Source organism: Phoxinus phoxinus (genome assembly GCF_949152265.1).
Source record: "Phoxinus phoxinus genome assembly, chromosome: 13".
Taxonomy (NCBI): Eukaryota; Metazoa; Chordata; class Actinopteri; order Cypriniformes; family Leuciscidae; genus Phoxinus; species Phoxinus phoxinus.
In genome coordinates, this window is record NC_136888.1 from 24974800 (window position 1) to 24996334 (window position 21535).

General features: G+C 37.7%; 1 protein-coding gene across 1 annotated transcript in view; it reads left to right on the forward strand.

Annotated features, from left to right (window-relative positions):
• The window catches only part of ldah (lipid droplet associated hydrolase), a 38813-nt gene that overhangs the window by 6651 nt on the left and 10627 nt on the right, over positions 1-21535 (forward strand). The window contains exons 3-5 of the mRNA XM_079632819.1: positions 4987-5121; positions 14394-14560; positions 18832-19072. Of these exons, the coding sequence (XP_079488945.1) occupies positions 4987-5121; positions 14394-14560; positions 18832-19072 (543 nt within the window). The remainder of the gene's footprint in view (positions 1-4986; positions 5122-14393; positions 14561-18831; positions 19073-21535) is intronic.

Below are 21535 nucleotides of genomic sequence, written 5' to 3' on the forward strand. Positions count from 1 at the left end.
GACAACTTCACACACTGTCTGCATGAACGAATTCCAGCACTTGCTAATGCCTTCCTTACGGCAGGTCACTTTAACCTGTTTGACTTGATTTCTGTTCGTTTGCACTTTAATGCTACTAAATGGTGGGATCTATCGATAGACATTTTCTATGAAAGAATAAACAAATTAATTACTTTAAATAAAATAAACTTTAACTGAAATAAAATAAAATATTACAAAATCTTTAGCTTGATGTAAAATAACTAAAACTGAAATAACAATTAATAAAAACTATTCATATTTAAAACAAAAACTAATAAATAAGACAAAAAACTAATGTTAAACTAAAATTTAAATGATTTAAAATATGAATTCAAAACCAATTAAAAATATTATTAAAATCTATAATAGTATCTCAATGATACTAAAACAACACTGGTTCACAGACTAAACCAGAAGGAGACTCTTTATTTGAGTGACAAATTTAATTTGATTATTTTATTTTTTGATATTCAGGATCCTACATCACTGCTGGTGTGTTTATGCATTGATTTAGTGACTTCCCTCTTGTGTAATTGTGAATCGTTATGGTTGGTAAGCAAGCAGGATGGTGTGTGCGTGTGTGTGTCAGAGGAAGAGACAAAGTGAGAACGTGTCCTGCACCTGCAAGGCTACGTCAGTGGTGTGGTAGTCCAGGCAGCCTTGGGGTCAGAGACAGCAGGCAGGGTATCTGTTTAATGTCCTGGTGAGCAGCCCTGAATTTATGAACTCGGGGAGAGGGGGAAATGATAACGTGTGGGAGAGGAGAGGATAGCTCATGCTTCTGTCGTCTTTTTCTGGTAGGAATGCCTCCTTTGAATTCTTTCTCCCCACACAGAGGCAAAGCTTTTAGTTTGGCCTCACTATTAGCTCTGTGATGTCCGAATAGAGAAGCTGTCATAGTTTTAACACAGGGATGGAACAGTTTTAACACCGGAACGGAACAGACACAGTTTCAAAGGGGAGGAGACCTTCTACTTCCTCTGTGTAATACACACAAATAATAGATCATTAGTAGGTATATTCAATGTCACATTTTAATGTAATGGTAATGTAACACCATGTCCTAACCTGGGGCCAGTTGCATAAACATAGCCATTAAGTTAAGACTGTATCTTAACTACTAGTATGACCAGTGCCCGAAGTGGGCCGGTATGCACCGATACACAGTACCGGCACTTCTATATTTTAATCTTTAGCGTACAATACCTTCAATTTTTCTAGCGTGCTGCCACTTCTCACGCGTCAGTGTCTTAGTCATTGTAGAAATTTCAAATGTGATAATGATTCATTGATTTGCATATGCCAGCCATCAGCCGGTGCACAAGAGAGTACTGGCACTTTTTTTCCCCACTGAGTATGACCGACTAGCGATTAATCTAGGGGCAATCAGTCTTACTTTTTTAGTATCAAATTAGACCAATCCTTATGTAACTGACTTAAAACAGTTGTGAACAGTCTTAAAGAAAGAAAAAACTGATGACTAACTTGTAAGACTAGTCTTAGCAGTTTATGCAACCGGCCCCTGGTGTGATGCAAAACATGTTAAAAGATTAGTTTGAGATCACCCAAAAAGGAATCTCACCATTTACTCACCATGACTTTCTTCTGCATATGGAATAAAAATTAGTTTTTTTAATATATTAATATATTTTTCCATATAATGAAAGTGAATGGTGACCTTGACTGTAAAGCAAGATTTTCAGTGAATAACCAAAATGTAGGCATGCATTTTTAATTTGTTTATTGGAATTAGTAGATACCAGATTTTTAATAGTGCATCTCATTTCCCTTGTTCTCATTCTTTCAAGTTCTTCTTTAAAACTGTTTTTAATAATACTGTTAAATGTAATCTTTAGCAAATCTCAAAGTGAATCTCCATTTTCCATGCTGTACATTCTAATGTTGTGATGCCAAAATTTACTAACATTTAAAATGTTTGACTTTAAGTTTTTTAGTAATTTATTTTGCATTGATTTAGATCAAAATAGTATAGAATTTGAACATGAAAGTATCAGTGTCAGCATGAATTTTAATATTGGTGTGAAAATGAAAGTGACCACCATTTAAAATAATGCTTAAATTTACATTTCAGTCTGTTCCTCACAAAACTGTATCAGCTGGTTCAGAAGAAATATGGCACAAACGTTATACAGACTGCTTTTATGATGGTTTATGGTATTTTTTTCATTGTTTGTGGAGCTTTACAGCTCATGGCCCCTATCCACCTTCATTGAAGAAAGAAAGTCATCCGGGTTTGGATCGACATAAATGATTTCGGTTTCTGTCCTTAACAGCTGCGTCATGTCAAGAGACAAGACATGCTTGGTTTTTTTCCTGTCTGTCACATTGAGCTGAGTAATCCTGCACACAGTGAAATCTCATTGGTTCAGAATTGCATGGGTGAAAATTCAACATCAAATATCTTCTGATTGGCTGTGGGTTGTTTATAGTTTTGTGCAGCATTTTTACCTTCAGTGTGGACTGAAAAAATGAAAAGCAGTGTTTTATCAGCTATATAAAGGGTAGAGCAGTGTTTAAAGCTGTGGAGCACTTGTCTCCTCTTCCACCTCCCCTGCCCTTATAGATGAAATCTATCCGTGGGCCCATGTGTGACAGTGCATTCTTTGATTCCATCTGCCTTTATAGAGCAAGAGAGCCTGTGACTTTATTGTGGTGACTGGTTGGGGAAAAACCTGCCATTTCTAATAACACTGGCTTGAAGCAGTTCGGACTTTGAGCATGTCAAGTCCCATCTGAAAGGGATTTGGGAACGCTCAGCATGAATAAAAACATACAAATGGATTTAATCAGTTTGAAAAGAGCTCGGAAGGGCTGCTGTTGAAGGCCCTTAGCGCTCATATCTGTGCAGCGTATCTCAGTGTACACTGCCCCTGCTGTGAGGACTGGGATGGTGGAGAGCTTTGCTTCACCAGCCCTGCTTTAACCATAGAAAGCCTACTGTATCATATTTGATGCATGGATTTCTAAAGCCTCTAAATTATCAACATGATCAAAACATTGCTGAAAAATCTGCTGCACATTGCATCTGCTACATGCCTTCTGGCCTCTGATTGATAGTTCATACTGATTGATAGTTCATACAGTTATAATCCTTCTTCAGGTCTTTTTTGCTATGAAATATTTAATGATTTTTATAAAGTAAACATATACTTTATAAAACAATTCACTTTTATATTGTTGTTACTATTTCAAGATGACCATTTAACTGCACTGAGACAACTTAGGTTTATGATACAACAGGCTTTTGAGGAATGTTTTGTACATCTTCATCTCAATCATCATTGTATTTGTATTACATTGCGTTATATGTTTTTCCACACAATTAGCACACAATTACACAATGAATACTAATTTGATCATACTAGTAATATACATATTAATTCATAGAAATAACAAAATAATTGCATAACAACATCTGCACCAAATTGCATATTTTGGGCCTCTGAATAAAATTTGACGTGGTTTTTACTCCTCGATTGTGAGCTATATTAAAATAGTATGAGCTAGATTTATTAAAAATGATTTTTTTAAAAACATAAAATGCATGCAATGTTTTACATATTTTACATGCATACAACAAAGGCAATTTATATATTGTAACATGTTAGACACACACAAACAGAGCTGACTCAAAAATACTTATTAAAAAAAGAGAAAACACTAGGAGATAGACATAGCAATAACACATTCACATAAACAATACCGAACATGGAACAGACTGAACTGAAGGCTTAAATACACAGGGGAGCAATCAACAGAAAAATGAACAGGTGAAGAACTAATTAACAACCATGGAAACAAGCAAGGAAGTAAAGAACTCAGGCAATTTGGCACAAGAAAAACCAAACCAAAACACAATGAACTGACAGAACTAAACATAACTGTAACATATATTGTATAAAGGTTCAATAAACAAGAACACACACACACACATATATTTGGTTGCACTTTATTTTAAAGTACGTGCACTTACGAGTACTTGCAGTGTACTTATAAGAAAGTAGTGGGAAATACAAGGTAACTACATGGGTTAAGATCAGGTTTAGGGGTAAGTTCAGGGTTAGTAACAAGTTATTACCCAGTTATTATAATTACTATAATAAGTACATAGTATTCTGAGTATTATTTAATCTGTATTATGTATATAGTATGTATGTATTATTCATATACCGGTATGCATGATACAAATTATTCATACTGTAGGATATGGCTACATTTAGGGCTTTACGTTTCTTATTAGTAAGTATTAGAGTTTATTGTGTTTTGCATGTTAATGTGAATTAGAAAAGTTTTGTTAATTTACGTAACTCGCAATAGTCACAAAATGTGTGTATCTCCAGTAATGGGTGATTTTATAACACTTATCCATTGGTGTGAAAATACAAGAATTGTTATTTTTCAAACATTAGTTTGATGTGTTTTTGAATCTCACCTCGCATAATATGGTAAATTAATCAGCCTGTGAGGCTGTGGCCCGTCGATACTCTTTTGAGCGAGAGAACGAATTCCCCGTGACCACACAGAGTGCCCATTGTTCTGCACTGGAGGCAGCTGGGTATCAGAGATGCCATTTATCTCCTTATCTCCCCTCACTCGCAGTTAACCTCATCTGTGAAGACCAGCACAGCTACGTCAGCAAACCTGGAACAGAACCCTGCTCTTGTCTAAACCAGGATTTAGGAAAAAAGTGTTCTGAAACCTGATTCATTTGATTCATTTCTGAAACCATGATTTCATTAGACTGATGGACATTTTCTCATTTTTAGGAGGACAAGGGGGCAACAAATAATAAAAATTATTTAAATGAATTTATATTTATATTAGAGTACAATAATGAATACATTGTCTAACCATCCTTAAATTGTGTGTGAGAAATAGTGAAAAAAGTGAAGAAAGTGATAAATACAAATATTTGGCCTAATTAAATTTTTGACCTTTCCCCAGGTAACCCAGGTGTGGTGGGCTTCTACAAGACATACATGTGGACATTGTATCAGACGTTCCTCCAGAGATATCCAGTTTGGGCTGTGAGTCATGCCGGACACTGTATGCCTCCAGAAACCTTTGATATGATTGAAGGTGGGACATCTCCCTCTTTTCATACCACTTTCTAATGATCTAGATTTGGTTATTTCAGCTATAGCCATTACTGACAGGAATGCATAAAATCAAGTATGCAGTCCAAGGTGTAAAAGTGATCGTGCATGTCCTACATTGAGGCAAAAGTCATGCAACTGGTTGACATAACGTCTGTTCCTATTCTGTGGGTTGTTCATGGACTTCAAAGTAGTTTGTCTTTTTAATGGTCGACTCAGATGAGTGCAAGCCTCTTCAAATGTGTTGTGGACTATGTTAGAAATATATGTGTGCCGATGGTCAAAATTTAGTTTTTCTTTTATTGAGCTAACATTTAAGCCTGTATGAACTTTTTTTGTTTACATAAATATTATAGTGAAAATAGTGTATAAAGTGACATCCCCTGCAGAAACCACTGTCTGTTGGCTCTCCTCTGACTCACCAGTATCATCACCACTGTTATGAGTCAGTAGATGGCAGCAGATAATTAAGTGACATCAGTTATTCAGAGGAATAATTATTTATCATTCTTGCTTACCCTGCATCATTTCAATTTTTAGTTGGTTTTGGCTTTATATACCATTTAATATATTATTATTAATAATAATACATTATTGTTATTATTTTAATCAATCGACTATTTCTGTATACTAAATCCTATTAATTACAATGAATCATTAATATAAGAATTTATTTTATTTTCCAATTTATTTAATTATTTATTTTGCATGGTAATATATTATCAATAGCACTAATGATTTGTTTCTTTTTCGCACAACATTGCATTGATGCCTCAGGTCTTTGTATTCATCAATTTTATTTATCTTTTGGTTTATATTTACTCAAATATACTCAATATTTACTTTGATAAAGCTCAATTGAATTTGTTTTAAATCATTAAACAGAATGTTATGGTACATTGGAAGCCTTTCTGAAACCAGTTTACTTTGGAGTTACTGTACCCTCATGCACAAACACTGCCTGTGAAAGTCTCTTAAAGACTGTTCTGACTGATATGCTGGTTTGTGGTGTCTGTCAGAGTACGGGATGCTCCTCCTGAATCTTTTCACAGAGCCCACAGTAAGGTGGAATGCATTCGGGACTGACGAACGAGCCAAGTTGTGTCTCCCTCCTCTGCCTGAACCAGTATATGACAGTCCGGCATGTTCATCCATAAAGCAGCATGGACATTTTTATTGAGCTTGCTACGTGGGAAAGACATTACCAAGCCCTCACCTGTAATAAGATAAACCACATGCAGATGGCTGGGATCTCCAAAAACAGCACTTCTACTGGCTTGCTTGATGGATAGGAAAGTCTAGATGAACACTGGTCACTTTAGCTGTCCAGACAAACAAGCTGCAGGGACCTTGCACTTCTTAGTATTTCTTATTGTGGTCTGTTTGCCACCCGATAAACAGAAATTACCATAATCAAATCAGTAGATCCAGAAGCTCATCTGAAATTTTCAGCAAACTGAAACGATCTCTTAGCTAATCCAGGAAAGGCCTGGTTTTACAGACCGGGTTTAGATTAAGCCAATATTAGGCCTTAGTTCAATTAGGATATTTAAGTAGCTTTTATAAACATGCCTTAGAAAAAAAAACATTACTGGTGTGCATCTTGAGAAAAAGCAATGTTTTAAGATAAGTCAGTGCAAGTTGCTTTTAGTTAAAACAGCTTGAACATGCATTTTAGTCTGGGACTAGGCTTAAGCCTTGTCTGTGAAACTGTGGGATAGATTAATATTTTTTTACAATCTTAAGTATCAAACAATTGCTTTTCTATTGTGAACACATGGAGTACTTTTACCGGAATCATAGTCTTAGTATTCAGTGACAGACAGCTGATCTCTGGCTCACACAAAAGACGATGACATCCATTGCTGTTCATATCATGTCGTGCAATCACGAGCTGGATGATTAAAAGTCCAAACTCAGCAACGGATTCAAATGTGCCAAGAGATGACAAGCGGCAGGCGTTTGCCAAGGCAGCACACATGAAAGCAGGGACACAATTAAAAGTTCAATTTCATTTCCCCAATCTCGCTCTTTGAGTGACATTCTTGATTACCATCAATGGCTGTCTTAAGCGCGGCAGTATCAAATATACTGGGCTTTTCTTTCCACGGCACATTGTCTTGTTCATCTCAATGATCCATCCCTCATCATGTTCTGCCATTTGGTTCGCAGATGCCCCTGTCTGAAGAAAAAGCTGCTTGTGTTGCTCCTCATTGCTGAGGATGTAGTATATCAGACTGTAATCAACAAAAAACTGCCCAAGAGATTCTAGGAAGCATTTGTTTTTTATCATGCAGGCACTTGCAGAATTTGTTTTTATTATTATTTGTGTTTGATTAAACCGTTTTAGTGATTTATTGTTTGGATATTCCCGTGTTTCCTTCAGTAAATACTAAGATGCTGTCATTGCAGTTTTGCAGGTTGAAACAGCAATGTTGGCTCAACCAATTGCATGGGTTGAGGGCGGGACTATCTGTTTTGCCGCATGTTCAAGATCTTATTTTTGCTTTTGTTTAAAGGGATACTTCACCTCTGGAAGGATGAATGTGTATTTAAAATGGGTCATTTATGTAGTAGAAATGTGAAATTATTTTAGAATTTGGAGCCTTCTAGACTGAGAAAAGCCAGAAAATGTATTTTTGGCTCATGTGGATAGGCTAGGCTACTAGTTGACTCGAAACTTAAAAGACGCCGTTTTATTGTGAGTCTACGTGACAAGTCTGTCCGGAATTGGCCCAAAAATGTCCGGGATTCGGCTTTTGCGTTCAACAGTCGTCATACATTATGTTTACTGTGGCGAGCAGGACGAGACTGAGGGCCGCGGGAGAATGACACGAGGCCGGTGGCGTGATTACTGATTTGCGCCACCTGTGAGACGCACCAGTCTCGTAGGCTATCACACGGAGGAGCGGGAATTTTCTTAGCAATGATAAAATGCACATCAACCGATCACATGTTTAGCGTTCATGTAAACGATACATTCAGATTCACCAATCGTTATGAATTCAGTTAGATTGAAACAAAAGGTGTGCATGTAAACAATGAATGGCAACTGTAGAAAGCAAAAGCCGAATCCCAGACATTTTGGACGATCTCGACGGCCGGACATGTCCGGGAAAAAGGATGTATGGTAACCCCTACTACTCATCTTTCTCCACAGAACAACAGCCTGTTAGCTTAGCTTCCAAAAAAAGATGGCTGACACTATTTGTACATTCTGTGAGTGAGATCCCACCCTCTCTGGGCGGGTTGAAAACATGCAGACTCCTACTACTGGCTGTAGTCTCTAGCCTCTGGCCAAAAAATCCTCCGATGACAATTTTTTATAATTGACGATTTTTGCGTCATCTGAGAATTTTTTCCAGACAAAAAATACATAAATCTCTCGTCTCAGGGGGACATGAGGGAGGATGCACGGTAATTCGAAAATACTACAGGTTTTCTACTGATACAAAGCTTAATGCTAAATGCTGAAGGATCCCTTTAAGGACACTACTGGCAAATAATTTTTATTAATTATTTAATATGCAGTTTGAATCAGGGTTATTATCGTTTACTATTAAAACTTTAAAATTCTTTAAAATTTAAATTTTGTAAATTAAAATAAAGCTTAAAAAATGTAAATATAAAATGTAAACAAAAAAATTTTAAATGTTGTTTTGGCAACTAACTGAAATAAGCTGAAGCTCTAAAATTACTAACAGGAAATTAATAAAAACTAATACAAAATATTAAAACGAATTAAATTTTAAGTAAAAATGAAAGCTGACTAAAAAATAAAAGATATTTCAAAACATTAATACAAACTATAGTAGTATATAAATAATACTTAACATTGTTTGAATACAAAAAAATAATGTAAATTATTTTTCATTTAAATAAATTTACATTTTTAAATTACTTCAAAATATGCCATTTAAACCATTTAAAACCAGTGATATTTTTATTATTCACTATTACCATGTTACATTTTTTTTTTCTACTAGCTGATTGTAGAATTGGTGGTCTTCTGTTTTCCGTAACACCGTGGCGTCACTGACTTGGGTGCCAGATCTGGTTTGCGGTTTCTTCTTTAGATGACCCTTCAAACAACTTCAGGATTTCAAATCCAGCTTCCTTTTCCAGAAGTCACTAGTGGCTTTCCTTGTGAATGCTGCCCATTGATTTACTGCTGTTCAAAGAGCACTTGGTCAGCCAGCGGTCAGCAGCAGGCACAGCCATTCGAACCCGCAGAAACCTCATTTCGTCCAGTTCAGCAAAGCAATAGAGAAACTTAGAGTTCATTGATGAGATCTTAAACTCTCACCGCCAAACACTTCAGTCCCTTTGGCAATATAGGGCTGGACTTATTTAATGGCATATATTAAGTAATATTACATCCCTGTGTCTTGGAAATATAAACAAAAGCAGGGGGAAACGGTAGTGGGGTAAACATGCCAAATCTCTGTGGAGGAACTGTTCCTGTGGTTGGCGATTTGTGATTGATGCCTTTTGATTACAGTAAAAATATATGTTAATGCAAACACAGGGAATATTTTGGACTCTGCCAATGTCAATAATCCTGCCCTGGGTCAAGCCGTCCTCAAGACCTACACATCTCATTCATTTTGTCAGAGCGTATTAAGAGAGCTACTACTCAAAATCTACTTTCCCCTTCTCCGATATGACTAAATTACCCTCTATTTATGCTTAGGCTATTAAAGTAGGCATAAAATAGGAATTTCCCTCGTTCTTGTAAGATTGCCTGGGGTATAGTAAAAGGGAAATAGATTGTTCTAAGCGGTTTGGTTGATGTGACCCTTTGTGACCACTTGTAGTCAGGTTAGGTTTCATGTTTGTCTTGCTGATTGGAGGCACAGGCATTGGTGGGAAGCATTTTGGCCCTTTTTAAACACTGAATTTAAAACAAAAGTTATCTAATATCTCTTTGTACAGGTTAGTTGTAACCATTAGTTGTTTTACATTTTCTATGTTAAACATGGCCTTTTTCATTAGCTCCATTTTGGTTGTCTTTGGCATCTTTAAAGACTGATGTAGATCTTGGGTTCTTAAGCATACATGCAAACAACAATTCTCCTGTGTTTCAAATACTTACAGTTTTCTTTTTTAAGATCCTCTAATCATGCTTACAACAGCAAAAGGACAAGCCCTCTATATCAACCCATTTGTAATCAGTAAGACAACTCTGTTGTAGTTCCTTTTGACATTAATATTCAGTAACCTGATCCCAGGGTGAAATATGCACCACACATTTATTGCACATTTTTGAGAGGGGGATATAATCATTTAACAGCCTGCTCCCTATACATCGCTTACTCTTGCCAACAGATCTTTAATTTATTTTATTTTTTTTAGGAATTTGTGTTTGCCATATGTTGCATAAATGCTTTTTTGGGTCCATTACAGGTTGTTTTAATTTTGTTCCTGTTCCATTCAGAAGGATATCCTTTGGATTGCTTACCATGGGCTAAGACTATAGTCTTAAAGTGCCCCTATTATGGATTTTTGAAAATGACCTTTCATGTAGTGTGTATCATAGCTCTAAGTGAATGAAAACATCCTGCAAAGTTTTAAATCTAAAAGTGCACCGTATATAAAGTTATTGTCTTTCAAAATTAAAAGTCGACTTGGAGTAAATGAAATGAATCGTTTTTCAAACGAGACATGCACTTGTTAATGTGGATGATGGTGAGGAATTACAGTTGCAACATCTCATAATGTGCCTCAAACTGAGTAGTGTATAACTGAGAAATGTCCTGCTTGAGTCGTCCTTGTGATGGAGGTTCGGGTTGAATAACTAGTTCTTCCAGTGTTTCATCATCGCACTCGGATTGATATGGTAAAATCGACATCATTGTTCGTGTAGAAAGCCTCAGGACAGCTGACGTTGTTATGACAATGGGCGTTTTTGTTTTTCAACCCGCGCTGTACGCGGTAAACCTATCACAACAGACAGCTGTCTGGCCAATCAGAACAGAGTAGCTCGCGGAAAGGAGGGATTTAGAGAGATTGATTCATCTGACAAGTCGTTTAAGAATCATTATGATTGTGGTGATGTGCAAATGTATATTATGAGAAAATGAAACAGGTTTTTTACTTTTGATGCATGTAAACCTGTTGTAGGAGACTCCAAAACAACATTAGGAAACTTTAAAATAGAGTAATAGGGGCACTTTAAGTCCAAATTGACCCTATTTAGTGTCTCAATGCACGTTATTTGTCTTATTATGCTCACTTCAACTGCGCGCATTATCTAAAATAATATCAAAATGTTACATGGTAAATGTTAATATAATTATGGTAGTAATAGCATATATCAATTGATTTAAAAAGAAGCATTAACATTGGCATTTGTTGAGATGGTTTTAAGGGGGGAAATTAATCTAAAACATCTAGGCTACATCCTGGTCAAAAAAGTAGTCCTCCACCCTTTCACTTGGTAATGTTATTTCATGCCAGCTTTTGAGTGATACTGTATTTGTTATGCAATTTATTTCTTAACACAACACAGGCAGCTAATAAAAACAACTAAAAAGTGTTGTTAATATTATATGAAATAAAAATAGTAATAATAATAATTCATAATATAATATAATGAAGAATTATTTTTTGTAACCATCTTTCCAACAGTTCAAGATTGCTTTATGTAGGTGAATTTAGGTAGGTCATTGTAGCTGGATGTTGGTTTTGTATATGTCTTAAATGTTCATGAGGTAATCCTGAGAGGCCGCTCATTGTGTGAACTGGTCTCATTGGTGTTTGGGCTCTGAGCTCATAGTGCCCCTCTGTGCTGGTAGATAAACATGTAGGGCCCCTTTGTAGGCAAACTTCAGTGGGAACCTTCGGGAAAAAATCAAGATCAGATTTGGAAAATGGGAAATGAGGGGTAAGGAGTGGTTGGGGAGAGCTAAATGTGTGTGCATGCACAGGTCACTGACTTCACGGCTCAGTGTCTGATCTCTCGCTTGTATTCATGAATGAAAATAGCCCTGGATTGAGAGCCTGTCAGTTCTTTAAAAAAATATTATTGGTTAAATAGTTTTTCCTAAAATGATGTGTATGCTGTAGAGTTTGTCCCCTTTTAAGGTCCTACTCAGCATCCTAAAACTTTCATAATAAACCATTAATATTTTGATGATGTTCATCAAGACTGCATTTATTTAATCAAAAATACAGTAAAAACAGTAATAATGTGAAGTATTATTACAATTTAAAATAACTGTTTTCAATTAAAATAACGTAATTTATTCCTGTGATCAAAGCTGAATTTTCAGCATTGTCTTCAGTGTCACATGATCCTTCAGAAATCATTCGAATGCTGATTTCATGCTCAAGAAACATTTCTTATTATTATCAATGCTGAACACAGTTATGCTGCTTAATGGCTTTGTGGAAACTGTGAATCATCTTTTTCCAAGATTCATTGATGAAAAGAAAGTTGAAAAAAACATTATTTGTTTGAACTTTGAAATAGAAATATTTCGTTACATTACAATTGTCTTTACTGTGACTTGATCAATTGATTGATATGCCCTTGCTGAATAAAATCGTATCTTTTTATCTTATCTTCTCTTGACCTCAAACTTTTGAATGGTAGTGTATAACATCAACATTTTAGGCTAAAGAGCATCTGTCAGAAAGATTACTAGATTCAGACAGTCGTTTGGGAAATCATTATAACTCATAATACATCAACTGATTTGTTTGGCTCTGTGAACTTGTCAAAAACATATCCATATTTATGTTTATACATTATGTTATATATCTTGTTTATAGCCACAGAATCCACAAACAAGTCATATTATCTCTCTTTTTCATCACATGCCATTTGACCTTGATGTTTGGCAGTGATTTTTGCCTAGCAATTTTCCATCAAACCCAAAACCCAGCTTTAAGCTGTAATGCACATATGGCACTCAGTTTTGAATCTTGCATTTTGTCTCAGGCCCCTCTTAATGTGTTTGTCTTTTTTTTCACCCTGTCTTATCTTATCATTCTTGTACATCCACTGGTATTTTATGCAATGAAAATGATTTAACGTTTTGAACTTTTTGAATGGGTTTCATTGGTTCCTCCTCTCTTCGGCTTCCTTTTTATCTCTTCTGCATGTTTCTGTACCTTAAGGTCATATGCACTCCTTTTGGTCTTAGTGGTCCCCCTCCTGCTTCTCAGGCACCCCCACCCCCTTTCATTTTGTTAAACTCCATTTTTATCTTCTATAAAGATGTGAAGGTCAGTGGAGTTAGCAGCTCTATTTTACTCTATTGAACACTACATTAAAGCACTACATGGATATTCTTGCAAAAAATATATAATTAATTTCTAAAATAAAACAAATCAACAACAATAAATATATATATATATATATATATATATTGGGGGTGTCATTTTTTTATTGCCTGTACATCAATTTATACAAATATGTTATTTTGTCTTTCAACAAGAGTCCAATCTGAGGTAATCTACGAGACCATTAGGATTTGTTATTCCAGCACTTCTCATCATAAAACAGGTCTAAGTAATTAGCCATGTGCAACTACGTCAGTTGAGATATCTTTATTATTTTAGAAAGAGGAGAAGATGCTGTGTGCTCCAGAAACCATATATTGTGAGATGTCTCATGAAGGAGCACTTCGTCTATTTATGTCTTGAAGCTAATTTGAGTTATTTCTCTCTCCCCTCTGGTACTCCTCTCTCCCCCTGTCTCATCATTAACAGTTCTGCTCTCATAACTCATCACAGTGATAAATGCCTCGGCCTCACCCCACCTCAGCCCAGCTTCTTCTCTCTTCTTCTGTCATTCTTTTGTTTCTGTACAGTCCATTGTCTTTCTAATTCTTGCCCTTTCTCATGTTCATACTGGTGAATTCAGCACCTGTAGGAAGATATTAATATCAAAGCCTGCCAAGCATTATCAGGATCTCCAGTTACTGCGATTATTCAATAGAGCGTAATTTTACTCCTTTCCAAAGAAATAATGAAGAACAAGATCAAGATGATGAAAGAAAACTTCTTATATGGAGCGCTTAACAATTTAAAGTGCCTTTTGGATCCTTTACAATTCACATTCAGCTGTGATCGGAGCTCCACAATCGATCAAACTAAGCAGCTTTGTCTAATTATGTTATTTGCTGAATTTACTAGTTCTAGGTCATGATGAAAGTATTGGCAACGGTCCTGGCCACCATGTGATGATGTACATTGGGTTTGGTGTGAGAGCTTTATTAGTTTATTTTCCCTATTTTTCCTTCAAAGATGCTTCTGTGACAGAGAAGGATGTTTTTGGGCTAGACGGGCAGATTGAACACAAGCTGGCCTTCCTTCGAAAGCATGTGCCTCGGGGCACCAACCTGCTGCTGATTGGCCACTCCATCGGTTGCTACATCATCTTGGAGATGATAAAGAGAGACCCAGATCTCAAGGTAAAAGCACCTGGATGAAAACGCATTCACTGAACCAAAGTGCAGCTAATGCAGCACACACCCTACGATTTGCTGGATATGGTCATCGTCTGTTATTTTCTATACATAATTTTATAATAATTAAATGTTGTAACACAATAAATCTGATTTGGAGTTTAAACTGAAGGTAAAACATTTACATATATAGAGGAATTTCAGCACATTCAAAGTCACCAAATAAAATCTTAATTTGCACAGAATTTTAAAATTACATACATATTTTTCCTTTAGTTCAAATTTCAAATCAGATTTAATAAAAAATATTCAATACCCCCCACCCCCCAAAAAAAACAGATGTATCGAGATTATTCACATTTATTAACATCCTTGAAAACCTATATATTTGCTTACTAAGGTATTGCTCATTGTGAATTGAAAAAAAAGTTCCCTAATGACCACTGACCCACAACCTCTGTCCTGTTTCTGTGCCATGTCTAGTGGCTATCTACTGATTCTATTCGATTCTTCACATTAAACAGCATTGTACTGCTGTCTACAGAACCACCTCAGCGATTTGAAACTTGGCATTGTCAGCTCAGCGAGACAATGCCAATCAGCAGCATAATAAAACACTTCTGTTCCCTTTTCTTGCTGTGTAAAAGGTCAGGAGATTAAATAACATGGAAAAGAACCTTGATTTTCTTTCTTCCTCTGGGGTTTTCCTGCTCTAAGATGTGCTCCTTGTCATTTTTTATTTTCTAGCATTTTCTTTACCCAGAAATCTTTTCCTTCTTCTCTCTTTACCTCTTTTTTAGTGTTTGCCCTCACTAGTGGCGTGTTTTCCTCCTGGCAAATGGAAATGGATTTTAGCTACATTAATGGGGCCAGTGCAGTTATGTACCACTTTTTTTGCAGTGCGATAAAAATATGTTCTGATAGTTTTGGAGACAGTCCACATCCAAACCACTTTTAGTTTAGACCTAAAGCTGGTCTTTTTTCTCTTTAATGATGACACAACCTCCTAATCACACTCATCACACTCATCGATTTAAAGGTCCTCTTTCATAATTTATTAAAAATATTCTTCATTCCAGGCAATTAAAACATTGCCAACCATATAGACCTTTTGTTTCTTTCAAAATTCGAATCTGTTCTTTTTGAATTATGGCGTGGCTCAGAGCAAACATGCACGAAAGGAGAAAAGATTTTCTCTAGTTCCAGATTGCAAGCTGCCAGAAAGCCAACCTGGTGATTATGCCTGGTAACATATGATGTGTGATAATCAGAAACTGTTACTATGGGCTCTAGATATTTATTTTGGAGTAGAAGAGACCAGTCTGTGTAAATGATGGTAGGGGCTTCTTTAGTGCACTTCTGGAGGAGAAGCTTTGCAGATTTCCGCCTCAAACCAGGAGCAGCATGAGGTAGGTTGGAAAACCTTCCTAAAACTTGAGGAAGTGTTTGATTCACTGCACATGGAGGTGCTCAATTGTTTGTCTCTGTCATTTGAACAGTCCAGTTCAAAAGTCTTCCCTGTTGCCTTTGAAGTACTTACTTGTTGTAACAAAGTGACACCGTATATGTGCCAGTAATAGAAGGTCTAAAGAGAGCAATTGATTTGTTGCTGTGAGGCCGCAGCAGGGATTGGAAATTTACAGTCCTTTTTCCAGCCAACACCTCAGCCTGAGGTAGAGCACTAGGGACCTTTAGGTGAGGAAAGTGCTTTATGACTCCTCCTGCAGCAGCCATCTTGCCATGTGCCCTGCGAAGGTGATGTAATTTTCTATGTTGTTTGCATAGATGTAAAGTTTGGTTTAACAGCTGTTGGCTGAAGTGTTGCTATGCATTTTATTAGTGTCATGTTGGTTAATTACTCTGATTGCAGTTAAAAAATAGATTAAAGGAACACTCAAGTTCCCCTGACAAAAAAATGTGTCTTTCTCTTCCCAGACCTGAGGACTTGGATGTGTGGCTTAACTTGTAGGCAAGTGTGTCGCAGTGTTCTGGGTGGGCCTCTGTTTGGGGAGCAGAGGTCAGACCGACAGTCCTGAAGTATTGGTGTGATTTCATACTTAACTCAAATAAAACATCGTTACAGTCACAGCTTGAGCCAAACACAAGCCTAAACATTACAGCACACAGACCTGTCTCAAATTACCCTCACAACATCTCCAGATTTTAATGCTCCCAGACGTGACCACGAACTGTCCAGCCCATTGGAGTCACACGGTTGTGAAAACTCAAGATTTGTTGGTTGTTCAGTCTGGCACGCAAAGGGCAGTGGTTTCTCTCAGCCTGGTAGAACGTGAGGGGCATGATGGCCTGGCTTGGTGCATTCATTAATCAAAATGAAAGTGACATCATGGGATTTCCCTCCTGTTTCCATCGGGATTCATGAGGAAATGTCCAGTCTTTTCCTAAGGGTAGCGGTGACAAGGTGCTTTTGACTTCAGGTGGACCTATTCACATACTTCCAACAAAGTTCAATACATCGCCCTTTCCACTGCAAGGCATCAATTGAAGGGACAGAGTGGTGCTAACGTGAGGAGAGTCGTTGCATCCTGATTACCATTGAGATACTCACTGCTAGTGGTTGAGTTGAAAGAGATGTGGTCTGGACTGCCGTATGATCCATCATGCTGTCTGAAGCTCCAGTAGATCTGTGCATCATTAACATTCCTCCACTATCAGATCGCACCCTCACATCACAGATCCGTGGAAGTCAGATTGTGACGTTTAAACTCTCTTCGCCCCTTCTCCAGATGCAGAGCGCTCCTTCCCCCTTCCTGACCTCAGCAGTACCAGAGAAGAAACCCTCTAGAAGTAGAAGTGTGTGTGTGTATGACTGGCCGTCTGTCTCTCTGATTAAAGAGCCACTCCCAGAGACTCTGTCAGATTTTTTTGTGTTCTTTGTTACATTCCTGTGACCTCCAGGAAGAGGAACTGCTTCTTGTCAAAAGCACTACTTGCACATCAAAGATCACCTGCTCCGCACACGACTCCCTCTTCTTCACCTTTCCCTTTCTCTTTCACTGCTCCCCCCCCCCCCCTCTTTCTCTCTCTCTCTCTCTCTCTCAAATGATGGGCATCAGGATGAGCAGTGAAAAGCAGATGAAAAGTATTATGTGAGAGGTTTGTATGCTTCCTGTATCCGTATTTGTATTAGGTAGTTGTGTATAGATTTATTAGTGGCCACTATCACTAATACTCGTACTTAGAACACCTTAAAGGATTCTTACATTCTAACAAAACACCCTAGAAACTGCACTGAAACATCTTAGCAATTGTATAGCAACCTGCCAACAACTGCTCAGAACATCTTACCAACTGGATAGTAGATAGTAATAGTCTTAGCAACCACCCAGAACACCGTAGGTTTTACAAGCATCGTTCACATTCACTCCAGAAAATGTAGTTTATAGTTGAGTAAACTGTATAGATTTTTTCTTCACACACATAAACAGAGCAACTAATTTGATCTCCATTCTGAAATGGTCTCAATTGTAATTGTTATGACAGAGGAACTCTGGGATGTGAATCGCTCATCCATTCGGATTTTGACATCTTTCCCACTGACAGCAATAGAAATTTTTCAGTTCCTTAAGGCCCGTTCAGATGATAAATTCAGCGGCAGCAGAACTTTGCCTGTTCGCCTGTTGCCGGGGCGTGATGAAACCAGCACTCTTTCAGGATTGCAGAACTAGCTGAGTTTGAAGTTTAGTGGTTTGAAGCTGAATAGATTGCCTTTGGCACTGCTGACAAAGAATTGTGCTGGCTATCACATATTTTACACAAGAGAATTGAAGATATTGCACTGTTTAGTTTCATTGAAAAATACTTGGCTGCAACTGCAAAGGATTGTAGAGACAGATGAAGCACATCCACTCTGTCTTACTCACTGAATGAGTCTAGCTGCCTTCTACTCAATGGCCAAACAGAGGCAGGTGTTTCCTGTTTCTGGAAGTCTCTCTCTCTCCTCTCTGTTCCCTCCTTCCCTTGTCTCTCCTATCAATTTCATAATATAGCAAGAGCACATACATGCCATTTTTCTTAGCTTGATAACTCTTAAGCATTGAAATTAAGACATGTCATTTCTTATGATTACAAGTGCTTTCAATGCTGTCGTAAATATTATGCGTTACATCTCAGTATGTAACATTTTGTTTGGCTGTTCTTGGTTTTCTGCGTAAGTGTCAATTACTTACCATGACCAAATGTAAATGGGCCAAGAGAAAGTGTAGGAATTGAAATGGTTCATTCAAATAATCTCCATATGTACTTCTCATCCTTAGGTTGTAAAGGCAGTGATGCTCTTCCCCACGATTGAGCGCATGGCCTGTAGCCCTCAAGGAAAGGTCATGACCCCTGTGCTCTGTCGACTGCGGTACGCCTTCTATTTGCCCATCTTCCTGCTCTCCCTCCTTCCAGAGAGGCTGAAGATCAGCATGGTGCATCTGGCCCTGAGGAATTTATACACACTGGACACCTCCATCATCTCATCCACCGTCAGCCTGATCAATGTAGACTGTGCTGGTGAGTTTCCTTGTGTTCTCAACTGTAAACTGTAAACTTTTTACTTTATTGTTTGAATAGAACAAGCTATAGAATGCACTGTAATGTGTATTGGGTGGTTTGATATATTGATCGAACAATGTTTTTCGCAATTTTAATCCATTTTGCAAAATTCCCCCCTCCCTCAGAAAGTTATTTGGACCAGAAATATCTACTGGTCATGTTTTTTTTCTTGTTTGGATGCATCTCAGCGTGTGATAATCTTTTGCAGCATCTGTAATATTCTGAGCACTAATAGACACTGCTAAAGTGTAACCCTCACGCAAACTTTCTGTTCACCTCAGTGATGTCCCCTCAGGTCTCCATTTCATACTCTCTTAGTTTGGACTCTGCTCCAAAGATCTAATCCCTGTTTCAATGAGGTGCTGAAACCTTTCAGAAGTTCACATGTTGGCATCCCTCCAAACCTTGACTGTTCAGATGCGTTGCTCTCTCTTTTTATCATACGATAAGAAGTATATCACCACTTCAAAGATGACTCGGCCGATTTAGTTGAGATAAAGTCGAGGCCGAAGAGAGGGAAAACGCAAATAATATTTGAGTGGCAGCCAAGAGAGCAGTATCTCACAATGTTTTGAATAAAGTTGTATTTATCATAACTCATATTTGATCTCCAGGGCTTTCTGTACATGAACTAATGGTGCAGATGAAGTGTTGTGAGTAGGAGTAATTAAGAGGCCTCTCCAGCGAGCAAGAGAACGAACGGACCGCTAACACAGTCTCTCTCTAGGTGAAAGGCTGAGTGTTTTCCCTGTCTGTCCTGGGAGGAGAGTGATGGATGTTGTGATGGCCGGAGAGTCTCTGCCAAAGAGGCCTCAGTAGAGCCCAGAGGCATTAGTGTGAGCTCCACTCTCTAGTCGCTCTGAAGAACCAGTTTTCTCACTCGCTCGCTCGCCCTTCTTTTCTCCTTTTTGTCTGTTTTTTATGCTGTCAGCTCTACCTTTAGTTTCCTTCTCCCTGTGTTGCGCAGGGATTTGGAGGTTTGCTTCTGACAGTGCTTGTAAGCATGCTTTTAATCATTAGCACTTCTCATGTAGTGTCAATTGGAATGGATTTAGCTTCTTTTTTTTTTCATCTGAACAATATGTTCAAGTGAAACCTTCTTCCCCTTTCCTTATTAAAAACCAACAAATGTTGGAATACTGCTGCAAGGAAGTTTAATCTCTTGTTATTCATCGAAAAGGCCAGGTGGTCCTGTATGTACACATGTGCATGCGTGCGTTTTGTACCATTGAGTGCTGGCCCGTGACTGCATACGAAAAGCTGCTCTGACTCTCTGTCTTGTATTACATCCGTAATTAATGGCGAGTTGACAGACTTAATTAAGAAAGCATGTTGCTATTAGCTGGAACTTCCTGGGCACATTTAAGGATTTATTTGCTCAGAAATCCCTTTCCTTGAAACTGAGAATGTTGATATTTTGATGTTAACTGCATGTGGAGCATGCACACAGTGTCTGTCATGCAGACATCAAGGTTCTGCATCTAGGAGCATAAACGTCAATGAGGCGTGCCTGCTCGCAGATCCACAGGGAAAGTGGCTATGTAACGGTCTCTAATATGCTTTATCCTTTCAGTAGTCTGCAACACTCCACTTCACACAGCTTCTGTTTTCACTCACCTAACCACTTATGCCAGTTCTCATGACACGGTTTTATGATTGAACACTTTTGCACTCTTCTATCCAGGCTTCTGTTGGCCTCATTTATGAGAAGCGGGAGATTTGACCCACCATCTCTGGAGATGCAGTTTGAACTCCTCTGTCTTTAGTTTCTTTTGCTGTTCCGATCATAATTCGACTCACCTGGGAAAGCGGGAAAACAGAGCGTAGCGGCAAGTAGCTCCCTTTCCTGTTAGAGCGGAACAAAGTTAACGTCGACCTGATTTTGGAACCTAGAGGCTAAACTCGTGAACTTCTTATCTGCCACCTTACTTTTGAGTCATATTCACTTCCTCCTCCGGCCACCTGTTTCTGCTTATATGTGGAACACCTTTACATTGGTAGACTTATTACTGAACAAAACACAAAATTGCTTGGCTGTTGATCAATTGTTGTTTCTTCCTGCATTTTCTGTTCATCATAGATTTTTATAACAATGGAAACATCTAGCAGCACATGTAACTTCCTTCTTGTTTTTTCCCAGCGAGTTTTTAAATGAACATTGTTGTCATCATTTACTCATTCTCAATTTAATCCAAACCTGTATGACTTTTTCTTCTGTGGAAAATAAGATAAGATATTTTAAGAAATATCTCAGTGTTTTTTTGTCCATGTAATGGAAGTAGTCTCCAAAACAGTTTTGTTTCCAACATTCTTCAAAATATATTTTGTGTTCTGTAGAATAAAGAAAATCATACCGGTTTGGAACGAGGATGAATAAATTCATAGAAGTTATGCTAGTATTTGCCTGCACATCACCATTAG